At 49.9% G+C, this 23,704-nt stretch overlaps 2 protein-coding genes across 2 annotated transcripts; one reads left to right on the top strand and one right to left on the bottom strand.

Moving 5' to 3' along the window:
- Window positions 1-1,107: 1,107 nt before the first annotated feature.
- Window positions 1,108-13,522, top strand: ABCD4 (ATP binding cassette subfamily D member 4; the record flags this gene model as incomplete). Its single annotated transcript, XM_079536907.1, is given in 20 exon segments — window positions 1,108-1,154; window positions 1,242-1,366; window positions 1,469-1,596; window positions 1,795-1,934; window positions 4,382-4,498; window positions 4,859-4,984; window positions 5,534-5,584; window positions 7,878-7,972; window positions 8,655-8,776; window positions 9,698-9,789; window positions 9,961-10,047; window positions 10,318-10,526; window positions 10,812-10,903; window positions 11,025-11,061; window positions 11,859-11,870; window positions 11,873-11,955; window positions 12,224-12,276; window positions 12,633-12,709; window positions 13,159-13,274; window positions 13,430-13,522. Coding segments are annotated over 20 exon segments (1,902 nt in total).
- Window positions 13,523-14,541: 1,019 nt separating this feature from the next.
- Window positions 14,542-23,483, bottom strand: LOC306947926 (acetyl-coenzyme A synthetase 2-like, mitochondrial; the record flags this gene model as incomplete). The annotated part of the gene is made up of 14 exons (XM_079537388.1): window positions 14,542-14,718; window positions 14,806-14,927; window positions 15,176-15,239; window positions 15,970-16,097; window positions 16,737-16,863; window positions 17,362-17,474; window positions 17,896-17,988; window positions 18,127-18,264; window positions 18,461-18,608; window positions 19,485-19,637; window positions 20,148-20,323; window positions 20,650-20,849; window positions 21,742-21,838; window positions 23,171-23,483. The coding sequence occupies 14 exons, from the start codon at window positions 23,481-23,483 to the stop codon at window positions 14,542-14,544; spliced, it is 2,049 nt and encodes a 682-aa protein (XP_079393514.1).
- Between the last annotated feature and the right edge of the window lie 221 nt (window positions 23,484-23,704).

Here is a 23,704-nt window from a genome sequence, read left to right as displayed (position 1 = left end):
CTCACTATGAACCATTGCAGAAAACCACACAAGAAAGGAAAGATCTGGGATGGGCAAGCTGAGGAAAAACAAGCAATGAGTCGAGACTGCTGTTCCGCGTTTGTTCCAGTGCTCAACAGCAACTCCCGTTTGTCTTAGGAGGCCCCAGGGCATGGATGGATATGGAAAGCCAACAATGAATCACACACAGAATCACAGAATCACCTGGGTTGGAAGGGACCTCAAGGATCATGTAGTTCCAACCCCCCTGCCTAGCAGGGCCACCAAACATACACATTTAGATCAGGACACTGTGGGGAAAGCAGGTGCTGGAAGACCACACTGGTTCTGGGGAAAGGTGGGAGGCAGAAGCAGTGCTGTAAAAGATGTAAATGATGCTTGGAGTATGGGGGTGGAGTGCTGCAGGATGCACTGCTCCTTAGTGCTTTAGCTTGGCTGCCTCAGGGAGGTCCCAAGAAACCCCTTGACAAAGTACAGAGAGTGAGAGTAAGAGTTTGGGCACATCTCTGAGTACAGTCCCCTGCGTGCCTTGGTGCTGGGAAGTCACGTTGTGGGCAGGCGGGGATGGGGAGCAGAGAGCCCCGCCATGAAGTGGCAGAGGACCCAGCCTCCATAATGTGCCGTGAGAGGATTGCTGTGAGCAGCCATCACCTCGGAGCAATGACTGACTGCAAAGCAGCCTGCATGGCATAAAAGTCAGTCACTGTGAGACCAGCTTTGAGGCAGGGCCGATAGCACCGAGAGCTCCTGCGGTGGGGGAACCCACGGGAAGATAAGAGCGGGAGTTGTTTAAGGGCTGCACCCTTGGCTACGGATTGAGGCGCCGTAAACTTCTGCATTGTGCTGGAAGCACCTGGCGCAGGGACGAGAGAGCAGGGGCTGCGAGCGGCTCGGGGAGGGGAGCCCGACCGGAGCCCGACCATTCCGCCTCGCCAGGAGGCGCTCCCGGCCGCCATGCCGGTGGGGGGAGCGGCGCTGCGCCGCTCTGTGGTGCGGGCGCGGCCGGCAGCGGACTGCTGGGCTGCGTGTCGAGCTCGTGAATATTCACGAGGTCGTAAATATTCGTGCACACGCGTGACGCGGCGCCTGGAGGCGGGCCGAAAGAGCATGGAAGGAGACGGCGCCCGAATTCGGGGCGCCGGGGCCGGCGGCCGGTGAGGCGGAGCGGGGCGGGTGCCGAAGGGGTGCCGAAGGGGTGCCGAGCTCACGGCCGGCCCTGCCGCTTCTCTGCCCCCTGCCAGGCCCCGGCCCCGGCTCGACCTGCTGTTCGTGCGGCGTTTCCTGAGGATCCAGGCCGTGCTGTTTCCCAAATGGCCCTCCCCTAACGCGCTGATGTTCCTGACGCTGCTCGGCGTGGCCGTGCTGGGTAAGCCTGGAGTGGGGAGCTGGGGGTTTCGTGCTCCTGGCTCTCCTTCTGCCTTCCCATTGCGATGAGCCCTTCCCTTCCGCGCGTTCCTCTGTCCTGCAGAGCAGCTGGTTATCTATCAGGTCGGTGTGATCCCCAGCCAGTACTACGAGGTGCTGGGGAACAAGGACTTCTCTGGATTCCAAGCGCTGACCGCCATCGCTCTGACCATGATTGTAGTGAACTCCACGGTAAGACAGGGCGGGAGCTCACTCGCTCCCATTGCTCCTGCAGTGATAAAAGCCGGGTAACCTTGATGAAGGATCTAAGCCTGCCCTAGCTTGTTGGGTAGCTACACAGTCACTGCTACAGACTGTTAATTCCTATTTTGTTTTGGGAAATGTTCGTTCTGCTGGCTCATCCCATCTGTCTCCTTGCCCTTGTTCCAGCTAAAAAGCTTCGACCAGTTTATCTGCAACCTGCTGTATGTGAGCTGGAGGAAATCTCTCACTGAATACCTGCACAACTGCTACTTCCAGGGCCAAGTTTACTACAGCCTGCACATTCTGCACGAGGACATCGATAACCCGTAGGCTGCCTGCAGCTTCTTTCAGCTTCTTGCTTGGCTTCTCCTGAACTGTTCTTCACCTTTTTCTGACCTCTCTGTATCTCTGGGTAGAGGTGTAAGCTGTAGGAACTTTTTTGGCCTAGACACAGACACCCTTGTCTGCCTCAGGTGGGATGTGATAGAGTCCCCTATCACTGCTCATCTTAACGGTCTTGCATGCAGGAGGTTTCTGTTGCAAGAAAAATGGAGGACCATCAGAACAGGATTCTAGTGCTGCTATAAACCACACTGCAAAATCAGCACTTGGCACTTGATGTGAAGTAGCACAGTGCCTGGCTGGAGGCAGAGAATACTGCCTCATGCAGCCAGTGCGCTCGGGGCAGTCTCTGTCATTCAGTTTGGACTTTAACCACCAGAGTCTCCAGCTGAGTACAGTTATTAGTGCTTTTGAGTCACATCCCAGGGAGGCTTTGTTTTGATTCTGTATTTCCTCTTCCCTGTTCCTAGGAAGGAAATGTCAGGACTGAATTGAAATATGGGAGAAGGAAAAGTATTCGGTTCCTCATGGTTTATCCAGTCTGCACTTAGATCCTCTTTTAGTCCCTTTGTAGCAACCTCTGGCACAGCTGCAGCAAGTAGAAATTTTGCTTTTTGCACCACCCTGGTTACTGCAGAGCTGCTCTTTTAATCAGGCTGTGCAGGCAAGTCAGACATCTCCCTTCCGTGGAGTAGCATGCTGACTGTGGCTGTTCAGCCTGTCCTCATACACAGGGCACTGCTGTCACAGTTATACAGTTTGAAGAGTTAAAGAGCCTGCATTAGACATCATGTGAAAGAGAGGTGGTGTTTTTTCTTGTCACCAAGATGCACGATGCTTCCCAGGCAGCGTAGCACGTTGGCTATGGTTAAAAAGTCCTGCATACCCATCATTTCTTTTGGATGAGGGAAGGAGAGGGCAGAGGCCCCTCATCACATGACTGTACTGCACAAGTTTATTTTTAACTAAGGAGTGTGTTCACATTGTGCAGTGAAATGCATGAGATAACCGAGTCTATCTGCTCCAGAGCGATAGAGGCAGCTCTCCTGACCTCAGCAGATTAAAAGTGTGGGACTGCTGGAGAGCATTTTTCTTTAACATCGTTTTGTACTCAAACATCCAGTTTTACTGTTTAGCATCTTTTTTGATGCCACTACAAAAATACTCTTTATATTGCTGTTGTGATGAGAATTTTTTCCATGCACCAGGTAGTTAGGGAATGAACTAGACAATGAAGTGATACTTTCCAGTGTACAGCACAGACCAAACTAACTGTTAGATGCATTCTGTCATTCTTCTTTCCCATCCGGAAGGAATGAAATCTGAGCTTTGAGTGGCATACAAACATTTGTGGTACCTAGCAGGGCATTTAGGTTGATGTTTGTGTCTTCACTGCATGTTGCTTAATAGCTTGTAAAAAGTAATATCCTGCCATGAGTCTATTGCATGAGTTAAATTGTAACATAATGGTAACAATTACAGTCTTAAAAAAGGAAAAAATATGACTTTAATGTCAGAATGGAAGCTGGCCCAAAACTGAATTGATTGCTGTTGCAGATCAACAAAAGCTATTAGAGATGAATGTCATTGTGTCTGTATCTGCACTAATGGCTATAGCAGGATTCCAGCCCTGCTCTTTGTTCTGGGCTACAGCATTCACAGTCATCACCTTTCTGCTTGTGCTTAGGGGGTCGGAGACTGAAGCCCTTACCCATGTTCTTTGGACGCATCAGGCACTGAGGGAGTAAATGTGCTAAAATCCTTTCAAGTTACCCGAAGCTCATCTTTTGCTCAGCAGTGAGGCAGATGGGATCTGGGGGTCTGTTGCCAACACAAGGGGAAGAGGCTTGGTGTGCTACTGCCTGCCCTTGTGGGGTGGGGGTGGGTGAAAGCACTTTCTTCTTTGTAGCAAAGGGACCAGCTACTGACTCAGGGGTGGTTTCTGTGGTGGACTTAACAAATCCCTAATAGCTTTTGAAGGCCTGTGCTGTGCTCTAACCAGTCCCAGTAGCTCTGGTATTTGATATGGGGCACCAGGACAGAAGGTTTGAGGAAGAATTGGTGTTTTTGGTAGTACAGGTGAAGGACCAGGAAGTAGTGAATGGGCATGCAGAGACCATAAGCACGGAGTGGACAGTGTTGCAGAAGGTGGAACAAGGGGTTAATAGAAGGATGGAGGTGGAGATAACAAGAACTGCTCTTCCTGGGTGTCAGGAAAGCCCTCGGGCCATACTGAGTCATGGAGGTAGTCTCCCTGTGAGGCAATTGGAGTCAGGCTGCAGGTCCCTCCCATGCAGAGTTGTTTTCATTCCCCCTATCCTAAGTTCAGGTAGTGAAACAGCCTGGCATATTCCCTGTTAGGGAGTTACTGTGCCCTGCACTGACTTGTTTTATCTTGAGGGCTTTAACAGTACCTCTCTGTGTTGAGCAGGGACCAGCGGATCAGCCAGGATGTGGAGAGGTTCTGCAGGCAACTCAGCTCCATGGCCAGCAAACTCGTCATCTCTCCCTTCACACTGGCATACTACACATACCAGTGCTTTCACAGGTAAGGACCCATCCAGCCCTGCTTCCCCACCTCTTTCTTATGCTCTTATTTGGATCTTGGTACCAATGATTGGATGGTTTGACTGGATGACCTTGGAGGTCTTTTCCAACCTTGGTGATTCTGATTCTGTGTTATAACTGCTGCTGCAAATCTGGGGGTGCTCTCACGTGTGTGTGAAGGGTCTCTGCACTCCAAAAGGACTTCTGCCTTGGGGATGCTGGAGTGTGCAGTAGTGGCCCCTAAACCACTGTGAAGGCAAAGAGAGGTGAGAGGTGAGGGCTCTGACTGCTTAAGCCCAGGAGTGCTGGAGTTTCCTTTTGCTTGGTGTGTTATCTGACCTCTCTTTCTCCTCCTCTGTAGCACAGGCTGGCTAGGCCCTGTGAGCATCTTCGGGTATTTCGTCATTGGGACAATCATTAACAAGGTGTTGATGAGCCCAATTGTGTCTAAACTTGTGCAGCAGGAAAAGCTGGAGGGGGATTTCAGGTGAGTCACAGAAGAGTAGCATTTTCACTGCTTTTTGGCAGCTCCTATGAGAGCTGCATTGTAATCCCTGTTCAGTGCTATGCTTGCAGCTATTTCTCTTGTCCATGACTTGTTGTCAGCTTCTCCCCAGCTGATAGAGACCTACCTGCTCAGGGCTGCCATAAAATCAGTGTTCTAAGCTTCAGCCACCGTTTTTGGTGCTCTGTGTCATGTCAGGTAGTGTCCTTGGTACAGTCTCCTGGTTGCTACCACCTGTCTCCTCTGTTAATGCTGTGGATGTGCTGAAGAAAATTGCCCAAGGGGGAAGGGTTGCCTCAGGGCTAAGACAGGCACAGTGAGCAGAACACCAAACAATGTCCCAGAATGATGTCACCTTGTGCCAAGGCTTGCTTTTCAGTGCCTTCTTGAGCCTGTCGAATATCTGTGGTGGGAGATGCCTCAGGTCATTGCTCTGACAGGTGCAAGATGAGCACATCTAGCAAGACTGATGGCTACATAGTTCACTGGACACTTATGCATGATCCTGATGATGTTTTATGGATTGTTCAGGTTCAAGCACATGCAGATTCGTGTCAATGCAGAGCCAGCTGCTTTCTATAGGTAAGTAGAAGAAATCCTGCCAACTTGGGGCATCTTCAGTGTGTGCTTGTACCCCAGAACTGCTGCAGTCTGTGCTTTCTGTCCCCTCCATCCTGCTGCAGGTGCAGGATTGTGGATCATTTGCTCCCCAATACAGTGTTTTCCTTTGCATTCTGTGCAGTTTGTAGAAATGCTTCACAGCAGCTGCAGGCGACTAGTTGCTGTCTGCCTACTGTCTAACAGTGGGCCCGATGCAGATTTGGTGTGGTCTTGGAGACTATTCTTGATGTTTTGCTGTGATCCTTACAATCTGAAAGATTTTTTTGAGGTTTCATTGCATCTTGTCAGGAGGTTCTCTTGGGGGACTTTTTGCAGATTGCTTCTGGTCCCATCCTGTTCCTGCTAACCTGCATGTCTTCTGTGGGTGTGCGAGATTTTTGCCTTGCTTTGTTACCTCTTCTTGCTTCTGTAGATCAGCCTGTGCCCTGACCCTCCCAGTACAGTACTGCTGTTCTCTGAATTTGCTTGATGCCATTTACATTTGGCTGTAAACTAGAATCACAGTTTCCAGAGCTGTGCATGTGGTTGGCATCCCAGCAGCACCTTCGCACATTGGGATGCCCTGCAGTGTATTGAGCTGCTGCTTGGAGCCTTTAGGGTGTTTCACAGACATGGCTAAAACCCAGCAAAAGGGCCACCGTTTTTCTGGAACGTGTGTTGGGGTGCCAGGTCAGTGGAAGGAGGTCATTGCTCAACTCTTGTCATGTGTCTGCCTTTGTCCTGCCTGTTGTGCAATCACACTTCTTCCAGGAATTTAAGAAAGCAGAGACTACCCTATCTATGGACTTTCCTGACTGATATTCATTTGCTTGTTCATGCTGTTGTGACTGAGCATTTCAACTGTTACAGTGATCACCAAGGTGCTTTGATTCAAAATCACTGATTTTGTAAAAATTAGCATGAAACCTTGATTTAAATAACATCAATCTTGTTTTGCATTGGCAATCTGAATTATTTTTTGTGGATAGTTTGTTCTTAATGGTTGATGCTAGTTCTTCTTAATCAAGAACAACCTCTAGTTACATCCCTTACTTAAGCTGCAGTACCGTTCCTCACAACTTTGTTTTTCATTCTATTTCGAAATGGAAAATGAATTATCAAACTAGAAAATTGTGTGTCTTACTTCATAGATAGAAAAAAATCCATTTGTTGGGAAACTGGAGTTTAACTGAATTACCCTAAACCAGACATTTTCATGGTATGAATCTTAACTAAAAACAAAGGAAATTTTTAGGAGGATACATTCTCAGAATCCTGCAAAAGGAGGGTGTGTGGTGAGTGGCTTGTTTAATTGCCAGGCTTCCCTAGTCTTTAGAAGCTGTTAAATCTTGTCCTCTTGTACCTGCTGAACCACTGATTGTTGTGATGAAGGAAAAACAAAAACTGATCACTGTCACCATTTTTTATTGTCGTTGTTTTTTGTTTCTTGACTTCTGGCAAACTTTGAAAGTGAATGGGAAAAGAAACTGAAACAAATACAACAACCTCTCCATATCAGTGAAGAAATAATAGCTACCAAACTCTGGTTGTGCACTTGAGACAAGTTATGGTCCCCAGATTTTAACTCCCTGTGTCTTTGCTGAACATTCAATTCATCTGGAGTGAAACACAGAGCTCTATCTGCATTTTGCCACCTGAGGGCAGCCCAAGCCTTGCAAATTAGAAGGAGCCTCTGTACTTTGCTAAGGCAGTGAGTTAGAGCCAGGCTGTGCCTCCTTGCTGCCTGCTCTGGGAGTGCAGGGCTGCTGGCAGTGCAGGCAGCAAGGGAATAGGAACTTTGCCACTAGCTCAGGTTGTGGGGGATGCTTTTAGGAAGTTCCTGGGAAAGGGAGGGCTTGGAGGCTGGGGTCACCTGTACTGTTGGCTTGCTGTCAGCTCCTGGATTTGCCTCTGCCCTCTGCTTTCTGTCTCCAGATATATAGCAGTACTGTCCTGCTCTTCCAACCAGGCTTTGCTCCGAAAGTGCGTGTAACCTTGGAAGTGCTTTGCTCAAGGCTCATACGTCTCACTGACGGTGTAAAGCACTGTCTCACCTCCTTCAGTATGGGACAGAAATATCTATGGTCTCTGGAAGAGACCTGCAGGGCTGCTTGTTTCAGTCAGAGTTGGTGAAGACATCTTCAGGAAGGAGCTTATGAGTGTTCAGTTCCATCTCAACAAAAACCTTGGAGACTACAGTGACAGGCCATCCTCAGGCCTCAGCTCCAACCTGTTGGGGCGCTCCCAGAAGTGATGGTGCAATCTTATTTTACAGGGCCGGGCGAGTGGAGCACATGCGCACTGACCGCAGGCTGCAGAGCCTGCTGCAGACCCAGAGGGAGCTGATAGGCAAGGAGCTGTGGCTCTACAGTGAGTGGGGGACCTTGGGTGGTGAGCTGGAGCTTATGGTAGCTCTTAGGTTATGGGGAAGGAGAAGACTCTGTGTATGTGGTTGGAAGCTGTAGGATTTCTTTCCTATAAAGCTTGTCCCTTTATAATTGCCTCCTAAAAATCTTCCTCCTCTCATTGTCGCTGGGTCTAGGTTTGGGGGACTAAGTAGTGTCGAGACAGCTCTTCTTCATTTCTCCTGCATGATGAGCTTCTGAGCAGAACGAGAGAGGGAGAACCCTGAGCACAGTTGTTTCTGTGGTACTTCTGGCAGCTTAAGTCTTTCTACTTGTATGCTGCAAAGTAGACCTCATAGCCAAGCATCTCAGCCCAGAACTTCCTTTTTGCCCTTTTTCCTGTTTCTCTAGAGCCAGCCAGTCCTCTAAAGAGCAAAAACAAGCAGAAAAAGTGGTTTTTGCACCCTGGTGGTTTCCAAGCTGTGTCTGAGTGATGTTTCTCCACTCTGGGGCCTGTCCCAAGGTGCTCTTTTCATCCAGTGCTTGTGCTGTCCTGTAAGATGGGTTTTTATGCCCAGGTGCATTTTGAAAGGCTGAGACAGGATCTGGGTCTTCCTTTTGAGTGGGCTTATGGGTTGCACTGGGGACTGGTGGGAGAGAGGTTCCCACTCCAACTCACTGTCTCCTCTCCATGTGCTTCTGCCCAGTTGGCATCAACACCTTTGACTACCTGGGCAGCATCCTGAGTTACGTGATCATTGCCATTCCTATCTTTTCTGGGGTCTATGGTGACCTGAGTCCAACAGAACTCAGTTCCTTGGTCAGCAAGGTGAGCTACAGATCATATTCCACACTGGGCAGGGGTTGAATTGTGCTGTGTGGGTTGTGCTTACTAACTGTACGGGGATCCCCGATGCCAGAGGTGAGCCAACACTAAGGCTTATGTTTGCTTTCATGTGGCTAAACCCTGTTGTGGAGGGTGAGCAGGCACTGAGGATGGAAGTTTTGCATTGGGTTGGTGGCACGGGGGCTGACTAACTAGCAGCAAGTGACCTTGAGGATAGACTGATCCTGCTCATGCTGACATAGAATAGGAGCTTGCATGTGACTAAACTGGGGGTGAAAGTGCTACCTAACTCATACTTCTGTATGTAAAAAGGGAGATCAGAACGTTTGGGTTTTTGGTGCCAGGCCCACAGAGTGCTGCAGATCTGGGTTACGTCCGTGGCTGCTGTCCATGGCCAGTTTTGAGTCTGAGCTTTCTTGTGTTCACCCACTAGGCTGCTGGAGAGGAGCCTTCCCAGCCTGAGTTGTTTCTAGGTACTCAAAACTGGCTTGTGATGGAGAATACAGAAATAAAAATAGCTAAATGAGCACTGCAGGCTGAAACAGCCAGCTCTGAACCATGTAGCGTGCTAGGGCATGGCTGGTGGCATGGATCTGTGTAACTCAGACAGGGTGAGTTTACAGACACTTTGCAGACAACATTCCTGAATGGCAGGAGGTGTAGCCTCTAGCTGGAACTGCTGTACGGAGCAGGGAAGCCCTGTTCTGTCTGAGTGTAGCCATTTTCTCCTTCATTCCCCTTCATCCTTCTGGGATTGCTGACCCAGCTGATCTTTTTGGCCATTTTCTTGCAACCGTAGGAGAGGGGGCAAGTCTCCCATGTCAGTGCTGATCCTTGCTTTGTTGTTTGATTTTTTTTTTTTTTTTTTTTTTTTTTTTTTTTTTTTCCTCTCTTTCTCCTCAGAATGCCTTTGTTTCCATCTACCTCATCAGCTGCTTCAGCCAGCTTATAGATCTCTCCAGCACTGTGACCGACGTTGCTGGCTACACACACAGGTGAGCTTCTGTGTTGGCAGGTCTCTGCAAGAGAGGTGAGTGTGAGATATGACTCTGCCCAGGTCTTTGCTAAATATGTAGGAAACGCTTGTGAGTGACTATGGACAAGGTTGGCAGTGAGGAGTTTTGGAATTGCCCCGGGCATTCGTGTGGAACTTCTTGTTTGTCTAGGATTGGTGAACTGCAGGAGACCTTGCTGAGCCTTGGCAGAAGAGAAAATGAAAGGTACTCAGAAGCCAAAGACTGGGACTCAGACAGGTGAGTCTACCCTCAGCAGCATGTTGGCTTGCAGCTTACATGCCAGCATGTGGGGCTGTCACTGGGTGGAGGTGACCCTTGGAGTTGCAGCCTGTTGCCTGCAGTTGATTGGAACTACCAGCACAGTGTTCACTGTAACCTGGGATGTGTGTGGCAAGGCTAATATTACAGAGGTGCAGGATGTCTAAGGTGCACGGGAAGGTTCCTGGTCTTTACCAGCCTCAGCACTGTCACTTACCCCCAGATCTCTTTGTCTTTGTGGTGGTCCAGCAGTGACTCTGGGGAGGACTCGGAGCCAAGGGACACAGCTTTCCTTCTGGAGCAAGTGACGCTCTCAGTGCCATCCTCTGGCAAGCTACTCATCAAGGACCTGAGCCTCAGGATCTCACAAGGAGACAGCATGATGATCATGGGGAATACTGGCACAGGGAAGACATCTCTCCTGAGGGTCCTCGGGGGACTCTGGGAGAGCACACAGGGTAAAGACTGCAAGTTGCCATAGCCTTCTCTTCATCAATTAAGTCTGTCCTAGCTGAGTTTAAAAGTTGGCAGTGAGAAGTCGTGAGGCCAATGCCATTTGCATTGGTGAATGTGTCACTGATGCATTTGAGCTGCTCCTTCTCTGAATCACAGACTATGCTCTGGCTCTCATTGCTTTGCTCTGTTTTGGAAATCCACCTTTTCTTGACATTTGTTATTCCACAGCAGTGGCAGGTAGTTGCAAGCAGGTGCTGCGAGCTTGACATGAGTGTGTCTCTGTGCAGGGAATGTCCAGATGCTGACCTGCTTTGGCCCCCGAGGAGTGGTGTTCCTGCCGCAGAGGCCGTTCTTCACTGATGGCAGCTTGCGTGAGCAGGTGAGCCCCGGGTCTGTTCCATGGGAACATGCTGCCTCTGAGCTTGTGCCACCATCATTTTGTCCCTGATGGACTGTGTCCAGCTCCCTCTAACACAACCTCTTTTTATTCGTTAAAACAGGTGATTTATCCTCTGAAGGAGATCTATCCAGTTTCAGGTACATTAACAGGAAACTCATTAAAGCAGTTATTAATCCTTGTGGTTTCAGCTCCGTATTCTGTACCCAGTGTAGCTTCTCCTCTACAGTACCGCACCAGGAATGCTCTGTTTCAGTTTCGTTGCACTCTGCTTTTCCCTGGAATATTAACTTTCCTATAGCTTTGGATTGGGTTTGCATTCTTCCTCTTTTGAGGAGAACACAATCTCTTTATACAGTGAAGACAGGTTGGCAGTACTCTGCATATTGTACTGTGACATATGTGATACGTGTTCAGGCACCCTGCTGATTTCTAAACATGCTGCTAGAATACATCTGATCTGTCTGGTATAGCCTGCTTTTTGGAAGCCAGTTTTACCTTTATCCATTTTTCCATACACTTTATCCTTATTTTCCATACACCTCTGGCTTTCACTGTTCCTCTTTTTCAGCTGAGGTCTCATGACCTTACACGCTGTCGAGGTCAGACCATGTGGATCCTTCCCTGCCTGCTTCCCAAGCCAAATCACACCTCCAATTTTAAGCTGCCACATCTTACAGATGTCCAAGTTTAAGTTTCTGTCAGAGTGAAGCCTAGACCCTTGTCTGTCTATCTGTGCCAAGCCTCAGGTCTGTCTGTGGAGCCCAGCCATATTCTGGTGTGCTGCTCACAGACATGGCTTAAGGTGATCAGTCTTTGGGAGCCCTCTGTGTGCCAAAGCTCAGGACTTGATACAGTTAAGTGGTTGAGTAAGCTATGCTGGACCTCAGGAGCTTCTCTAAACTTTCCCTCTTGTCTGACCAATTCCTCCTTGTAGCAATGGTCTCCAACATGTTTCCTGTACTTACACGCTTTCTCCCCTAGGATCTGCGGATGATGAGAGAATTGTGCAATTCCTGGAGCTGGCAGGGCTGGTGAGTCCCTGGTGGCATTGCTGCCTTCTTGACCGGTGCTACTGAGAGGGAAGAAGGAATGAGGTATTGTGGCAGCACAGTATGACCACGTGCTGGACACAGGCGGGGAATGGTCTGTAGCTGAGATGGGACTGTCCTGGGAACAGGCAGAGCAGTTCAAGTGGGAGAAGAAAGGGTAGAAGGAAGAAGATGGTAAATCTTAGGGCTGTGTCCCCTCTGGGCTGGCAGGGTTGGGGCTGTGTTCACAAGTCTGCTGTGCTCTCTGCAGACTGATTTGCTGGCAAGGGCTGGCGGACTGGACAAGCAGGTGGACTGGAACTGGTAAGACCGCTCACTGTTTGTGTGAATTTATATGTTCCCTCTGGTTGGGGAGCTTCTAAGCAGTTGCCTGTTGCTGCTGGTCTTAGGAGCATCTTCTGTGTGCACTTGTGTCTTGTGGGTGGTAAGCAGTACGTGGGGCTGAAGGAATTACACCCCAAGCATCAATTTCCACATCAGCAACCATGTTGTTCTGCAGGAAAGTGACTGTGCATAGGGGTGCAGAGCCAGTGCCAACATGGAGGGGGGAGCACAGGGGCAGTTGTTTGCTGGGGTCTCCAACGTCAGCAGTCATAAACTTGTTTCACAAAAAAGATGTTTTTGTTAAGGGAGACTTTTTTATTTCGGCCCTGCTGCAGGTATGATGTGCTGTCCCCAGGTGAGATGCAGAGGCTCTCATTTGCACGGCTCTTCTACCTTCAGCCAAGATATGCGGGTGAGTGAGTGACTATAGAAGAGAGGCAGGACCTTTGCCATAAACAAAAGCTGGTGCAGAGGTTTGGCCATAATGGTGATAGTAGGTAGTATAGCACACAGGATTCAGAGGTGAAAATGTTTCTTTATCTGCATAGCATGGAACAAAGAAGCTCATAGTTGCAGGTGGTTCCTAATTCCTTTACATGTTTAAATGGCTAGTAGCTGCTGAGGGCTGTTGGAAGAGGTGTTGGGGCCAAAGTAGATGTGGGTGAGCAGAGCAGAGTGGGCTTAGGGGAGCCTTCCCATATAGCTGGCACCAGCTGCATCATTGAGGTCATTAAGCTTCTCCTCACATGCCTTCTGCAAATACTCTTGGTGAGCTACACTTAGTATGGGAAATGCTTTCAGCAGAAGATGATGACAAGCTGGGAGGGGAGAGATGTGTGGAACTTACAACTTGTCTCTCAGTGCTAGATGAAGCCACCAGTGCCTTGACAGAAGAGGTGGAACATGACCTGTACCGTGTGTGCCTTCAGCTGGGCATGACTCTGATCAGCGTGGGACACAGGGCCAGCCTGGAGAAGGTGAGATAGTGAGCAGCACTCCATGCCTTGGGGCAAGATGAGGAAATCAGGGCATCTCTGGTGAGCAGAGGGAAGCAAAAGGCTAGAGAGCTGCATTACAGGAGGACATGCCCTCACAGAGGCAACTCACATTTGTTATGGCATTGGATTTGCAGTTCCACAACTGGATTTTGAAACTTCATGGAGGGGGAAAATGGGAACTCACTCGATGTGAGAAGATGAAGCGGCCTCCATCCTGGAAAGAATGACATAAAACATTCCTGATCTGGCCAGCTTCAGAAACTACTACACACACGTGGAAGAGCTGCAGAACTCTCAGCAAGAGACTCAGTTGGTTAGTGCAAGCCCAATTATGGAATTTGCTGATGGACATAGGGCTAAGTCTAAACTTATACCAGGAGCAGGCATGTCCGTCCTATCCTTCTTCTAGCCTCCTTGTTCCTCTCTGCCACTGAGAAGAGAAGGGATTGGACTGCTAGGTTGCCAAAAAAAAAAAAAAAACAAAAAAAAAAAAAACACCAACACACAAACCAACACAAACCAAAACCACACCAAAATAACAACACTGCCTCATGGCATCAAGGATGCAGTAGTGTGATGCTAGGATAGAACCTGATGTTCTTCTGTCTGTGCCTTGCTGGGGCCTCTGCCTCTGGTGCTACAGAATCAGCTTCTGAGCCTCTGGCTCCCCAGGCAGGAGGTGCATTGTAATAGGAGATGCATTGTAATAGGAGAAAGAGACTGGCACAGAAAAGAATATTGCTCTCATCTGCTTAAGATACACAATAACAAATAAACATTTTTGTATTAAAATCCGGAATCAGCTATCCAAGGATGTTTTTGGAGAAGAACCAGTATGTGTTAACCAGATTTCTGCCTCTTTTTCCTTTTACTCTTTGCTCTGGAGGAGTTACGTATTGACAGTGCTCTTGGACTAGAGAAGTGATTAAGAGCAAAGCAGGGATAGGAATAATACACCTACCTATAGCTGGTCAGTTGCTTCTCTAAAGCTACTGCAAGGCACAAGGAGCCTGAAGGAAGGATGTTGGTTCTCTTCTTCGGGAGCAAACAGCACTCCCTCCTTACTGTTGTGCCTGTTCTCTCCTGTCTCCTTTGTGTGTATGGAGGCAGAACTCTCGAGGGTCTCTCAGACTGTACTGGAAGTACAGTCTGAGCACTTACTGGGCAGCGGTTGCTCAGTGACATTTCTGGACCTGACCCTAATTCTGTAGTGAAGGGGCTGGAGGTGGCTGCTGGAGGAGCCATACTAGCAGTTCTTCTGCTGCTCCACAAGGCGCTTGTGTCCCTCTATGATCTGCTGCACAGCTTCATGGTCATCTAGGGTGGTTAGGTCCCCAAGCTCACTGGCTTTGTTCTCAACGATCTTCCTTAGCACCCGCCGCATAATCTTCCCAGAGCGCGTCTTGGGCAGCCGGCGTGTGACCTGAGCAGGGAGGAGTAGAGTTGATAGCCAAGAGAAAGGGGGTAGCCAGGCTGCAGAGGTGGGTCCTGATCAGCCTGAAGGAGTTACCTGGATGTACTCTGGAACTGCATACTTAGCGATCTTCTTGGAGATCAGCTCCTGTAGCTCAGCAGCGAGAGTTTCCTCCGTGTACTTGCTGTCCTTCTTCAGCACAATGAACACGTAGGCTCCTGGCAGAAGGACCACTGTTACAGACCACCATGTGCAGTGTGGTCCCACGAGGCTGTATGGGTAAGGTACCTCTGTGCTGCCTGCCCTGAGGTGCTTTGTAGCCTGAGCTCTGTAAATGCTGTCATACTATTTCCTTACACAAAGCCAAACTAGCCTTGCATGAAGGTTCTGATAACTGCTGGGGATACCCAGTAATATGCTGTGCCGTGGGGGTTGGTGTGGCATTTCAGGAAAGCATGCATCTCACCTTCTCCCTTGATCTCATGTGAGTAGCCGATCACAGCAGACTCTGCCACTGCCACATGGTGGTTCTGAAACAGAACAGGGGTGGAATTCACAGCTGCTGCCCAGGAATTCCCTTGATCCCTCCACTGCAGTCAGCAGTGACATGGAAACAAGGAAGGGCCTCTGATGACCTTTGCCCCATCTTCTCCTTGCTTCAGTAGGTCTCTGCAAACTTATCTCCCCCTACTCCAGCTGCTTTAGGCTTGCACCTTCAAGGTCCCGCTTGTGTGCCTCCAAGGCTGCTCCACCAGTTCCCACAACTTTTATATAGCTGCTATAGTTGACTTATAGTTGCTTCAAGAAATGTGCTTGGCTGCTACTTTGGGATTCATCCCCTCAGAGCATGAGACTTACCAGTCTTTGCTACAGAGAGAAGAGATAGAGCATGGGAGCAGCAGAGCTCAAAGCCAAACGAGACCAATTAAATGGATCTGGCAGAGGGGAAAGCTTAGTGCTGGGCTTCACACAACTATTGCGTTCATACTCAGGAGCATCCTTAAGGGGAAGAAAAGGCCTAACTAACCCTTGCTAAGGTGGTATCAGCATTGCCAGGCCTGCGGCCTTACATTAGGAAGAGTCTGAGTTAGGAGGAGAACAGGGAAGTGGAAGAAAGGGTTGTTCCCACAGGTAGCAGTGGTCCAAAACTGCTCCCAATGGCTCCAGCAGCACCACGGTTCTGGTTTGGTGTTTCAGAGACCTTCCTCAGCACCACCACTGCAGCTCCACCACCCCTGGGACAGCTTTACTTCTTCTTACCACAATGTCTTCCACCTCTGCAGTGCCCAGCCGGTGCCCACTGATGTTAATGATGTCATCCAGGCGTCCCGTCAGCTGGTAATAGCCTTCACTAGTGCGATACACACCATCCCCAGTGAAGAAGAACCCTGCAGAGGCCAGAACTATGCTGTAGCTGCTTGTTACAGCTAGAATGAGCTGTGAGCCAGTAGCTTTCCCTCCTTGACAACTTATTTGTCAGTACTGGGTCTTGCGGTCTCCTTTCTGTCAAGTGCTCAGGGAGAAGGTAGGGATGTTCACTGTCAGCCTTCTGCCTGTCTCAGTACTTGCTCCATCATCAGGCTCTTGCCCTAATTCTGCAGTAGGTTGGCTAAAGATCCACTTTTCTCGTCCCTACAAGCCAGGAACACCTTGATGCTGTGCAAGTGCTCGTGCAGCTGGTTATCTCCTTTGCCTAGGCCTGCTCATTGCCTCTGGGTGAGGATCAGCAGCTGGCAGGATTTGCAGGAGGAAAGCATCAAGAGGTGCTAGTGAGGATTTAGGAGGCAGAAGGAAAAATAAAGTCCTAAAAGAGCCTGGGATCAAATAGCAGGGCAGGGGGGCTGGGGGGAAAGGCTCATTCCCATGGTGATGCTGAGCTCTCTATCATGGGGAATTGCTGAAAATCTGTGGAACAGCAAAGCAGCAAAACCAGCTTTCCCTAGTCCTGCCCCATGTAGAAAACTAGTAGTCAGACTGAAGTACACTCCACCAAGCACCTCCTCAAGGACTTTGTGTATTTTTCTTACCTGGATAAGGAGCCAGATAGGTTTCCACAAACCTCTTATGGTCTTTGTAAATGGTTCGAGCCATACCCGGCCAGGCTTGTGAGATGCAAAGGGCTCCAGAGACATTATTTTCCAAAAGGACATTTCCCTGTAAAACAGTTACATTTTAGTAACCACAGTGAGAGAAATCAGGTTGTTCAACTATTGCTTATTTTCATTACTGCCATAATAGCCCCACAGGGGAAATACCAGGGAAGACAGTGAGGAGAGTCCTGTGCCCCAGCTCCAAGGGACAAGCCAAGCCTCTTCCTGCAGTCATCTCCAACCACCTGCCTACTGCACTGGGCTGCAGGGCCCCACCAGGGAGGTTATCTGTCCCTTCACAGCTTCTTCAGTAGGTTTTGAGCAAGGAAGTCTCAGCAGAGCCCACCTAGTCAGAACACAGGACTAGGAAACAACTTCACTTCCATGCTGCTTGGAAGAGGTTGCCACCAGCTTCACCATTAAACCCTTTTCAGTAAAGAACTGATTTAGCAGAGGTGAGAAGAATGGTGTGCTTACATATCTCTTCCCAAGAAGTACAGGCTATAGGCAATCACAAGAAAATGAGCTGAACTGGCAGCTGGGCTGAAGGCTATAAATGTACCTTATCATCCAGTACAGAGGGACTGATGCCAAAAAAAGGTCTCATGGCCATGCCTGGAAGGATTTTGTCTCCAGGGTTAGAAGGACGGGGTGAGATACAGATGCCTCCTGTTTCTGAAGAAAAAAACAAAAACAAAAACCAAAAGCCCTGTGTAATACATATCAAAGCCAGAGAAAGAGGAAAGCCAGATAGTACTGTTTGAACATCAGCCTTTGCCCTGGATCTCAGTGTATCCTGCCAGCTACAAGCTGGGTCAGGGTTTGCCAGTGAGCTGAGGAAGGCTCTCTGCACATTTAGTTCATCTTAGGTCAAATCCCTTTGGTCATCTCCCCCATGTTTCTCTGGGTTTAATTTCTATCATGTTTAAATCTTGGTTATGTTTTGGTGTCCATAACCCCTTGTTTCAAGGGGTTGCTTGTACAGCCATGCCAGTAACCATTGTTCCTATTTAGCCAACAAAACAGCAGGTCACTCTTAAAACCTGGCAGAAGTGAAGCTGGCCATGCCTGTAGCCAGGGCCAATACACATCTTACCTGTTTGCCACCATGTGTCCACAACAGGGCACCGTGTCTCACCCACCACACGGAAGTACCACTCCCATGCCTCCTTGTTTATGGGTTCACCCACTGCAAGGGGATCAGAAAACAGGACAGAGCCTGGTTAAGGTCAAAATTGCAGCTTCCTAGGAGCAGCTCACAGAGCCACCCCCAAACTATGTTGGTTCTCCACCTCCTGCCAGTCCAGCCTATGCCACCAGTGCTCACCTGAGCCAAGAACTTTGAGAGAAGAGCGGTCATATTTCTTCACCCATTCATCACCATATCTCAGGAGCAGGCGGATGGCAGTAGGTGCCCCATAAAACTGATTAATTTTTAACCTCTCCACTGTTTCCCAGTAGCGTCCTGGAACACAAACAGAGCCACTAATCACTTGCTCACGTCCCCCAGCTTCAGACTGAGGGAGAGAAGGTGAGAACAAGAGTTCTCTGACCCTCAGCCAAACTAGCTCCCATGAGCTGGCACCAAGGCCACCAGCCCGCTTACGTGCTATGGATCTTGCAGGTGGCTGCACTACATCCCAACAACACTTCTCACTCACCAGGGTTGGGATGAACAGGAGTGCTCTCAAAAAGGACTGTGGTGCCACCATTGCAGAGGGGGCCATAGACAACGTAACTGTGCCCTGTGATCCAGCCAATGTCTGCCACACAGCCAAAGACATCCCTGTCCTGGTAGTCAAACACGTACTGCAACATGAAGGAGAGACAGTGAGAAGTGCAGCCTAGAGCCTGGACCTCCCCTCAGAAAGGGGCACAAGCTCTAGTTTTAGTGTCTGCCTTCCCACCACCCCAACATGTTAGGCAAGGCTGAATAAAGCATCCTGCAACAGCAAAACTGGAGAACTTTCTGTGTGAGGATGGTCCTTCCACACTTCAAGGGGAGGGATCACAGGAAGCAGAGGACAGTTGGCTGCAAACTGGAGCAGTAGGAAATGAGACAAGCCCAGTGGAGGGCAGAACTGAATGCCATCAGACTGGCAGCAGCACATCATCCTTCATCTTGTTTGCTCAGCACCAGGAGCACAGGCTGACAGCTCCTTGTACGGGACAGCTGGAAGCTGGGTTCTCCAGGGCCTCAAGCACTCCAGAGGGCTTGTAATGGAAACTTCCCTGCTTTTTTTTTTTTTTTTTTTTTTGGTCTGTTTGTTTTTAAATCAGTCAGTAGCAACAGTCTGTCCCCTTCACCTAAGCAGCAATTCACACCAATCCTGTGTCATGGTTTCCAACATTCTTGAGTGCTAACATGGGCACATGCAGCTTGCTCCCTGCTTTTCCACCCCAGGACAGCAGTAAGGCTGAGCAACACACCCAGTGATTTGATCTAGGTTGTGGCAGTAAAAAAGAGGAAAACCAAGATGGCAGCTTGGAGGAGTATGTATTCAGGAGTCCCAGTGCAGGAGAACATGTTGCTGTTCTTCTCTACTTGTATGTGGATGTGCCAGGCTGCTATCATGCTATGCTCTGGATAAAGATGAGCTCATCGAGCGAAAAGGCGATACATCTATTCCCTGCACTGCCTATGAATAGCAGGCTTATGAGCACTGTGTGCATAGGATTCATTACCTTGTGCGTGAGAGCAGCAAACAGGAGATAGCCAGCCTGGGAATGAACCAGGCCCTTGGGCTTGCCTGTACTGCCAGATGTGTAGAGAAGGAACAACATGTCTTCGCTGTCCATGGCAACTGGCTCACAGTATGCATCCTCCTTCATCATCTCCTGCAAGAGTCAGCACAGCAGTCCCCACTCAGGGTCTTACAGACTCCCTGAGCTGTTTCACAGGCCCCCAAGCCTTTCTCTGCCACCCAGACCACCCATTCCCACCACTTCGTCTTTCCTCTGCATCTCCTCTCCCCTTCTGTGCCTGAACTCCCTTGCCTTGCAGAACTGGCAGACGCTTTCCTCCATCAGAGCAGACTTGCTGAGTAAGAGGCAGCTATTTTTACACAGCTACTTTTCTGCTCAGCACAAGGGCCTCCCAGAAATCCTTTTGAGCACAAACTGCTTTCAGAACTGATGAGCAAAGGCTGTACATTGCCTGCCCAACAGTACAGTTGCTGCAGGAAGCTACCAATTACTTCTTCTGGGAAAGTTCTGAACTCACATGCAGCTGCACTGCTATAGGACAGTGATCCCTCTTTGCTTCAAGATCCACTCTTCCACCCTACCCTGATCCCAACGTCTGAGCAATACGCAAGGGAGTGGCAGGAGCCCTGGGCAGACCCTCACCTCCTCCAGCAGAACATCCAGGGCTGTCATGGGAAGCTGGCTGTCCGTCCTCATGGACACAAGGACACGTTTCACTCCTGGGCAGTGCTTCACAGCCTGGTCCACTGTTTTCTTCAGCTCCACAACCTTGCCACCTCTCAGCCCCTGGTTCACTGTGATCACCGTCTCCGACTGGGCTGCAGAAGAGCCACATAAGTAAGCACATAAGCCACCTGTTCCCCCTCCACACAGCACACACCAGTCTAACTCTGCCAAGCACCCTTCCCATGGGATGAAAGACACTCAGTGAGCCCCCTGCCATTTTCCTGGAGTACTGCTGCCTGCTCTGTGGCCATGCAACACAACAGGACACCCCCCCGCCCCCCCATCAGCACTGATCCATATCAAGTCTGCACCTTGGCAAGGCTCATTCCCCTAAGCCCCCAGCTGCCAAACAAACAAGCTCAGTGGTGTCCCCAGGTGGCAATGCTGGATGGTGTCCCTATTCCCCATTGGCTCTTACCATCCCGAATCCTGTCTGCCAGAGACTCTGCACTGAACCCAGCAAACACCACAGCATGCACAGCCCCTATTCGGGCACATGCCAGCATGCTGGCCACTGCCAATGGGCACGGAGGCATGTAGATTGTCACCCTGTCACCTCGTTTCACCCCCTGCCGTTTCAGGGTGTTGCTCAGGCGGCATGTCAGCTCCAGCAGCTCCCTGCCCAAAGAAGCAATGCATAGTTAGGGACTTTCTTGCAAATCCGCCTCGTATGCACAGAGGCGTATGAGCTGGGGGTGCCCCAGCCTCCCAAGGCTCTAAAGCCACAGGTCTGCACTTCAGCGCCCTGTGCAGGAAGTTCTTCTAAGTCCTTTTACAGCTGTAAAATAGCAGTGGGAAGGAAGTAGGAGACCATCACCAGAGACAGGCTGTTATTTATGGCAAAGAAATTAACCAGAAGGGTCTGTGTGCAGAGCCTGGCACTGCCACTAACAGCAGTAGAAGCCAGCCCTGGATCCAGTAATGGCCACTAGCAATCCCTATGGCTCAGCCTGTCTATCATGCCTCTACTGACTTCTCCAATGACAACCTAGGTATTTCTCACCAGCCCTTACAACAATGGGAGTGACACACCCTGCCCTGCAAGGCCAGGGGCTTGCAAGAGGAGTCAGATATCTTCACCCAGCAAATAAAAACGGGCCCTTTGCTCAGTTATAGGTGGGAAGGTCAAATCCTCCAGAGCTCTGCCTACCAGTGAGAACAGCTGTAGGAAACTGTGAGCAAAACAATGTCACTGCCTGAAACAAGAACTTGGCTGTCAGTGACTCATTTCATAGAAGGTCTCTCCATGAAAGGAGGTTGGCAAACCCTGCCAGCCAAGCCTTCCTTGTAGAGCATTTATCTCTCAGTCACCAGAAACCTTGGCAGGGACCCCACAGGGATGACCAGGAGACAGGCTGATGCCTCAGTGTAGCACAGGCAGGCCAGCAGCCGCCACGCTGGTGATCCACTTATGGGAAGAGATGCTGTGTCCTCTTGCAGGACACACATCAGTGAAGCAGACCTTTGCCGTGTGTGCATGTCTCACATGTGCTCAGAGGTATGCACTGACCTGTATGTGACCCGCAACTCCTCTCCTGGTTCATCCTTCTCCCAGATTAAGGCCACTTTGTCTGGGGCTACATGGACATGTCGGTCCAAGCAGTTCACTGGAAAAGATGACTCAGTATCACTGCCAGAACTTCCTGTTCCCAGTAGCACAGCCTCTGCAGGTACTATCTGGCACCCTAGCCTGTTGCACTCCTCAGTTTCCCAGTGCACATTGAACTCCACTATCAGCATTCTTAACCACAACCTAACACAGCTTGGTGCAGGAGTTGCCTTAAATCCCTTGAAGGTCACATCCATAGTGCCAGCTGTGGGCCCCAGAAGGCCTGGTAAACATTAACTTGTCCACCATTCTGCCCTTGCTACTGCCTCTACAGTGAAATGTGGCTACCCTTATAGCAGCCATGCTCCTAAATAACAAGTGTAGGATGTGGAGAAAATCTGTGTATGAAGATTGCAGAGTGCAAGACAAAGCAGAGCCATTCATGTACAGCACTGGCCTCCCAGGGGCACTGAGGCATTCAGCCTTTGGCTGCAGTTCTTTTAGGAAGTTTCTTGCACCTCCAGCTATAGCATACTCATTAGAAACCTTGTTACATTCAGTGTTTTCCTTTCTTAGATTACCTGCTCCTGAAGCCATGAGATGACCCAGCAGCCTGTCTGCATTTAAAAATACCTTTTTCTCCTGAACACTTGTAGCTTTGCGGGAGGAAAAGAAGCAAACCAACCAGCCCAGGAGTGGGAACGGGAAAATCTCCAGCTCCCCTGCCCAAATAAGCCTCATAAGACCTAGTTCTGGGAAGTTTTGTTGTACTCTCTTCTGAACTCTGGGACCAACAGCAGTGCAAGCAGGAACACGGTGCCACCAGTCTCTTCTTTTCCTCTGGTAGCACCCTTTTGCAGTAAGGAGAAGTATCCCATGACTAAGAGGGCCAATGGGACTTTTGGGGGAATTCCATCACTCTAGCACGTTTTGCTTCTGGGGCCACAGCACTTCACAGGATGGTATCTACAGACACTTACAATCACAGAATCACTTACGTTGGAAAAGACCCTTAAGATCATTAGTTCCAGCCATCAGCCTGACATTACCAAGTTCACCACTAAATCACATCCTTAAGTGCCACATCCGCACATCTCTTACATAACTCCAGTAGTCCCCTGACTTCCCTGGGCAGCCCAGTCCAATGTCTATAAAATTCTTCCTGCTATCCATCCCACACCTCCCCTGGCACAGCTTGGTGCCGTCACTGGGCTCTCGTGGGCTAAAGATAAAAGGACTCCCCCAGTACACAGCAGGCAGAGAGCTCCCTCCCATAAGACAACATGCAGGCAGGCCTTCCCCCCACCCCCCTATCTCCTGGGTAGGGTAAGAAGCACCCTCCCTCCCCAGTACACCCTCAGCCCATCTGTGAGGCATCAGGTCCCCTCACCTGCCACGTTGAGCTGCCCTCCCAGGAACCAGGCAGCCCGTCCCTGCTGCAGATCACAGTCCTGGACAGAGTGGAAGGGGGTGATCCAGGAGAGCCGACTCCTTGCCAGCGCTCCCCAGAAGGCATCCCCCTGCTCCACCGATGTCTTGTACAAGCCCTGGTGATCCTGAGCTTCCGGGAAGGAGGCAGCTTCTGGCATGTAGGCAGTAAGAGGGCCCTGGCTCCAGGACCGAGCACTCACCAACCCATAGAGACATCTGGAAGCCCAAGGAAGAGCTCTGGGGCAGCAAGCCCTAGTCAGCAGCCAGGCCATAGTCACAGTGCAGCAGATGAGTTTCAACTCTTCCTAAGGAGATATGTACTCAGAGTCCTGACAAGTTCCACCCCTATGGGAGCTGGAACCCAGGCAGAGCCCCTGTTCTGGGAGCCCAGGGCACCCCTTGTCCCATGCACCTCCTCACTGTTGGAACAGCACAGGGAAAGAAACCCAATCCCTATAAACAGAGAGGAAGGGGTGGGTTTTATAACTATTTG

This window comes from Tetrao urogallus (genome assembly GCF_951394365.1).
Source record: "Tetrao urogallus genome assembly, chromosome: 6".
In the NCBI taxonomy this organism is placed as follows: Eukaryota; Metazoa; Chordata; class Aves; order Galliformes; family Phasianidae; genus Tetrao; species Tetrao urogallus.
Note: the sequence above shows the minus strand (reverse complement) of the source record. Positions and strands in the feature narration are given on the sequence as shown.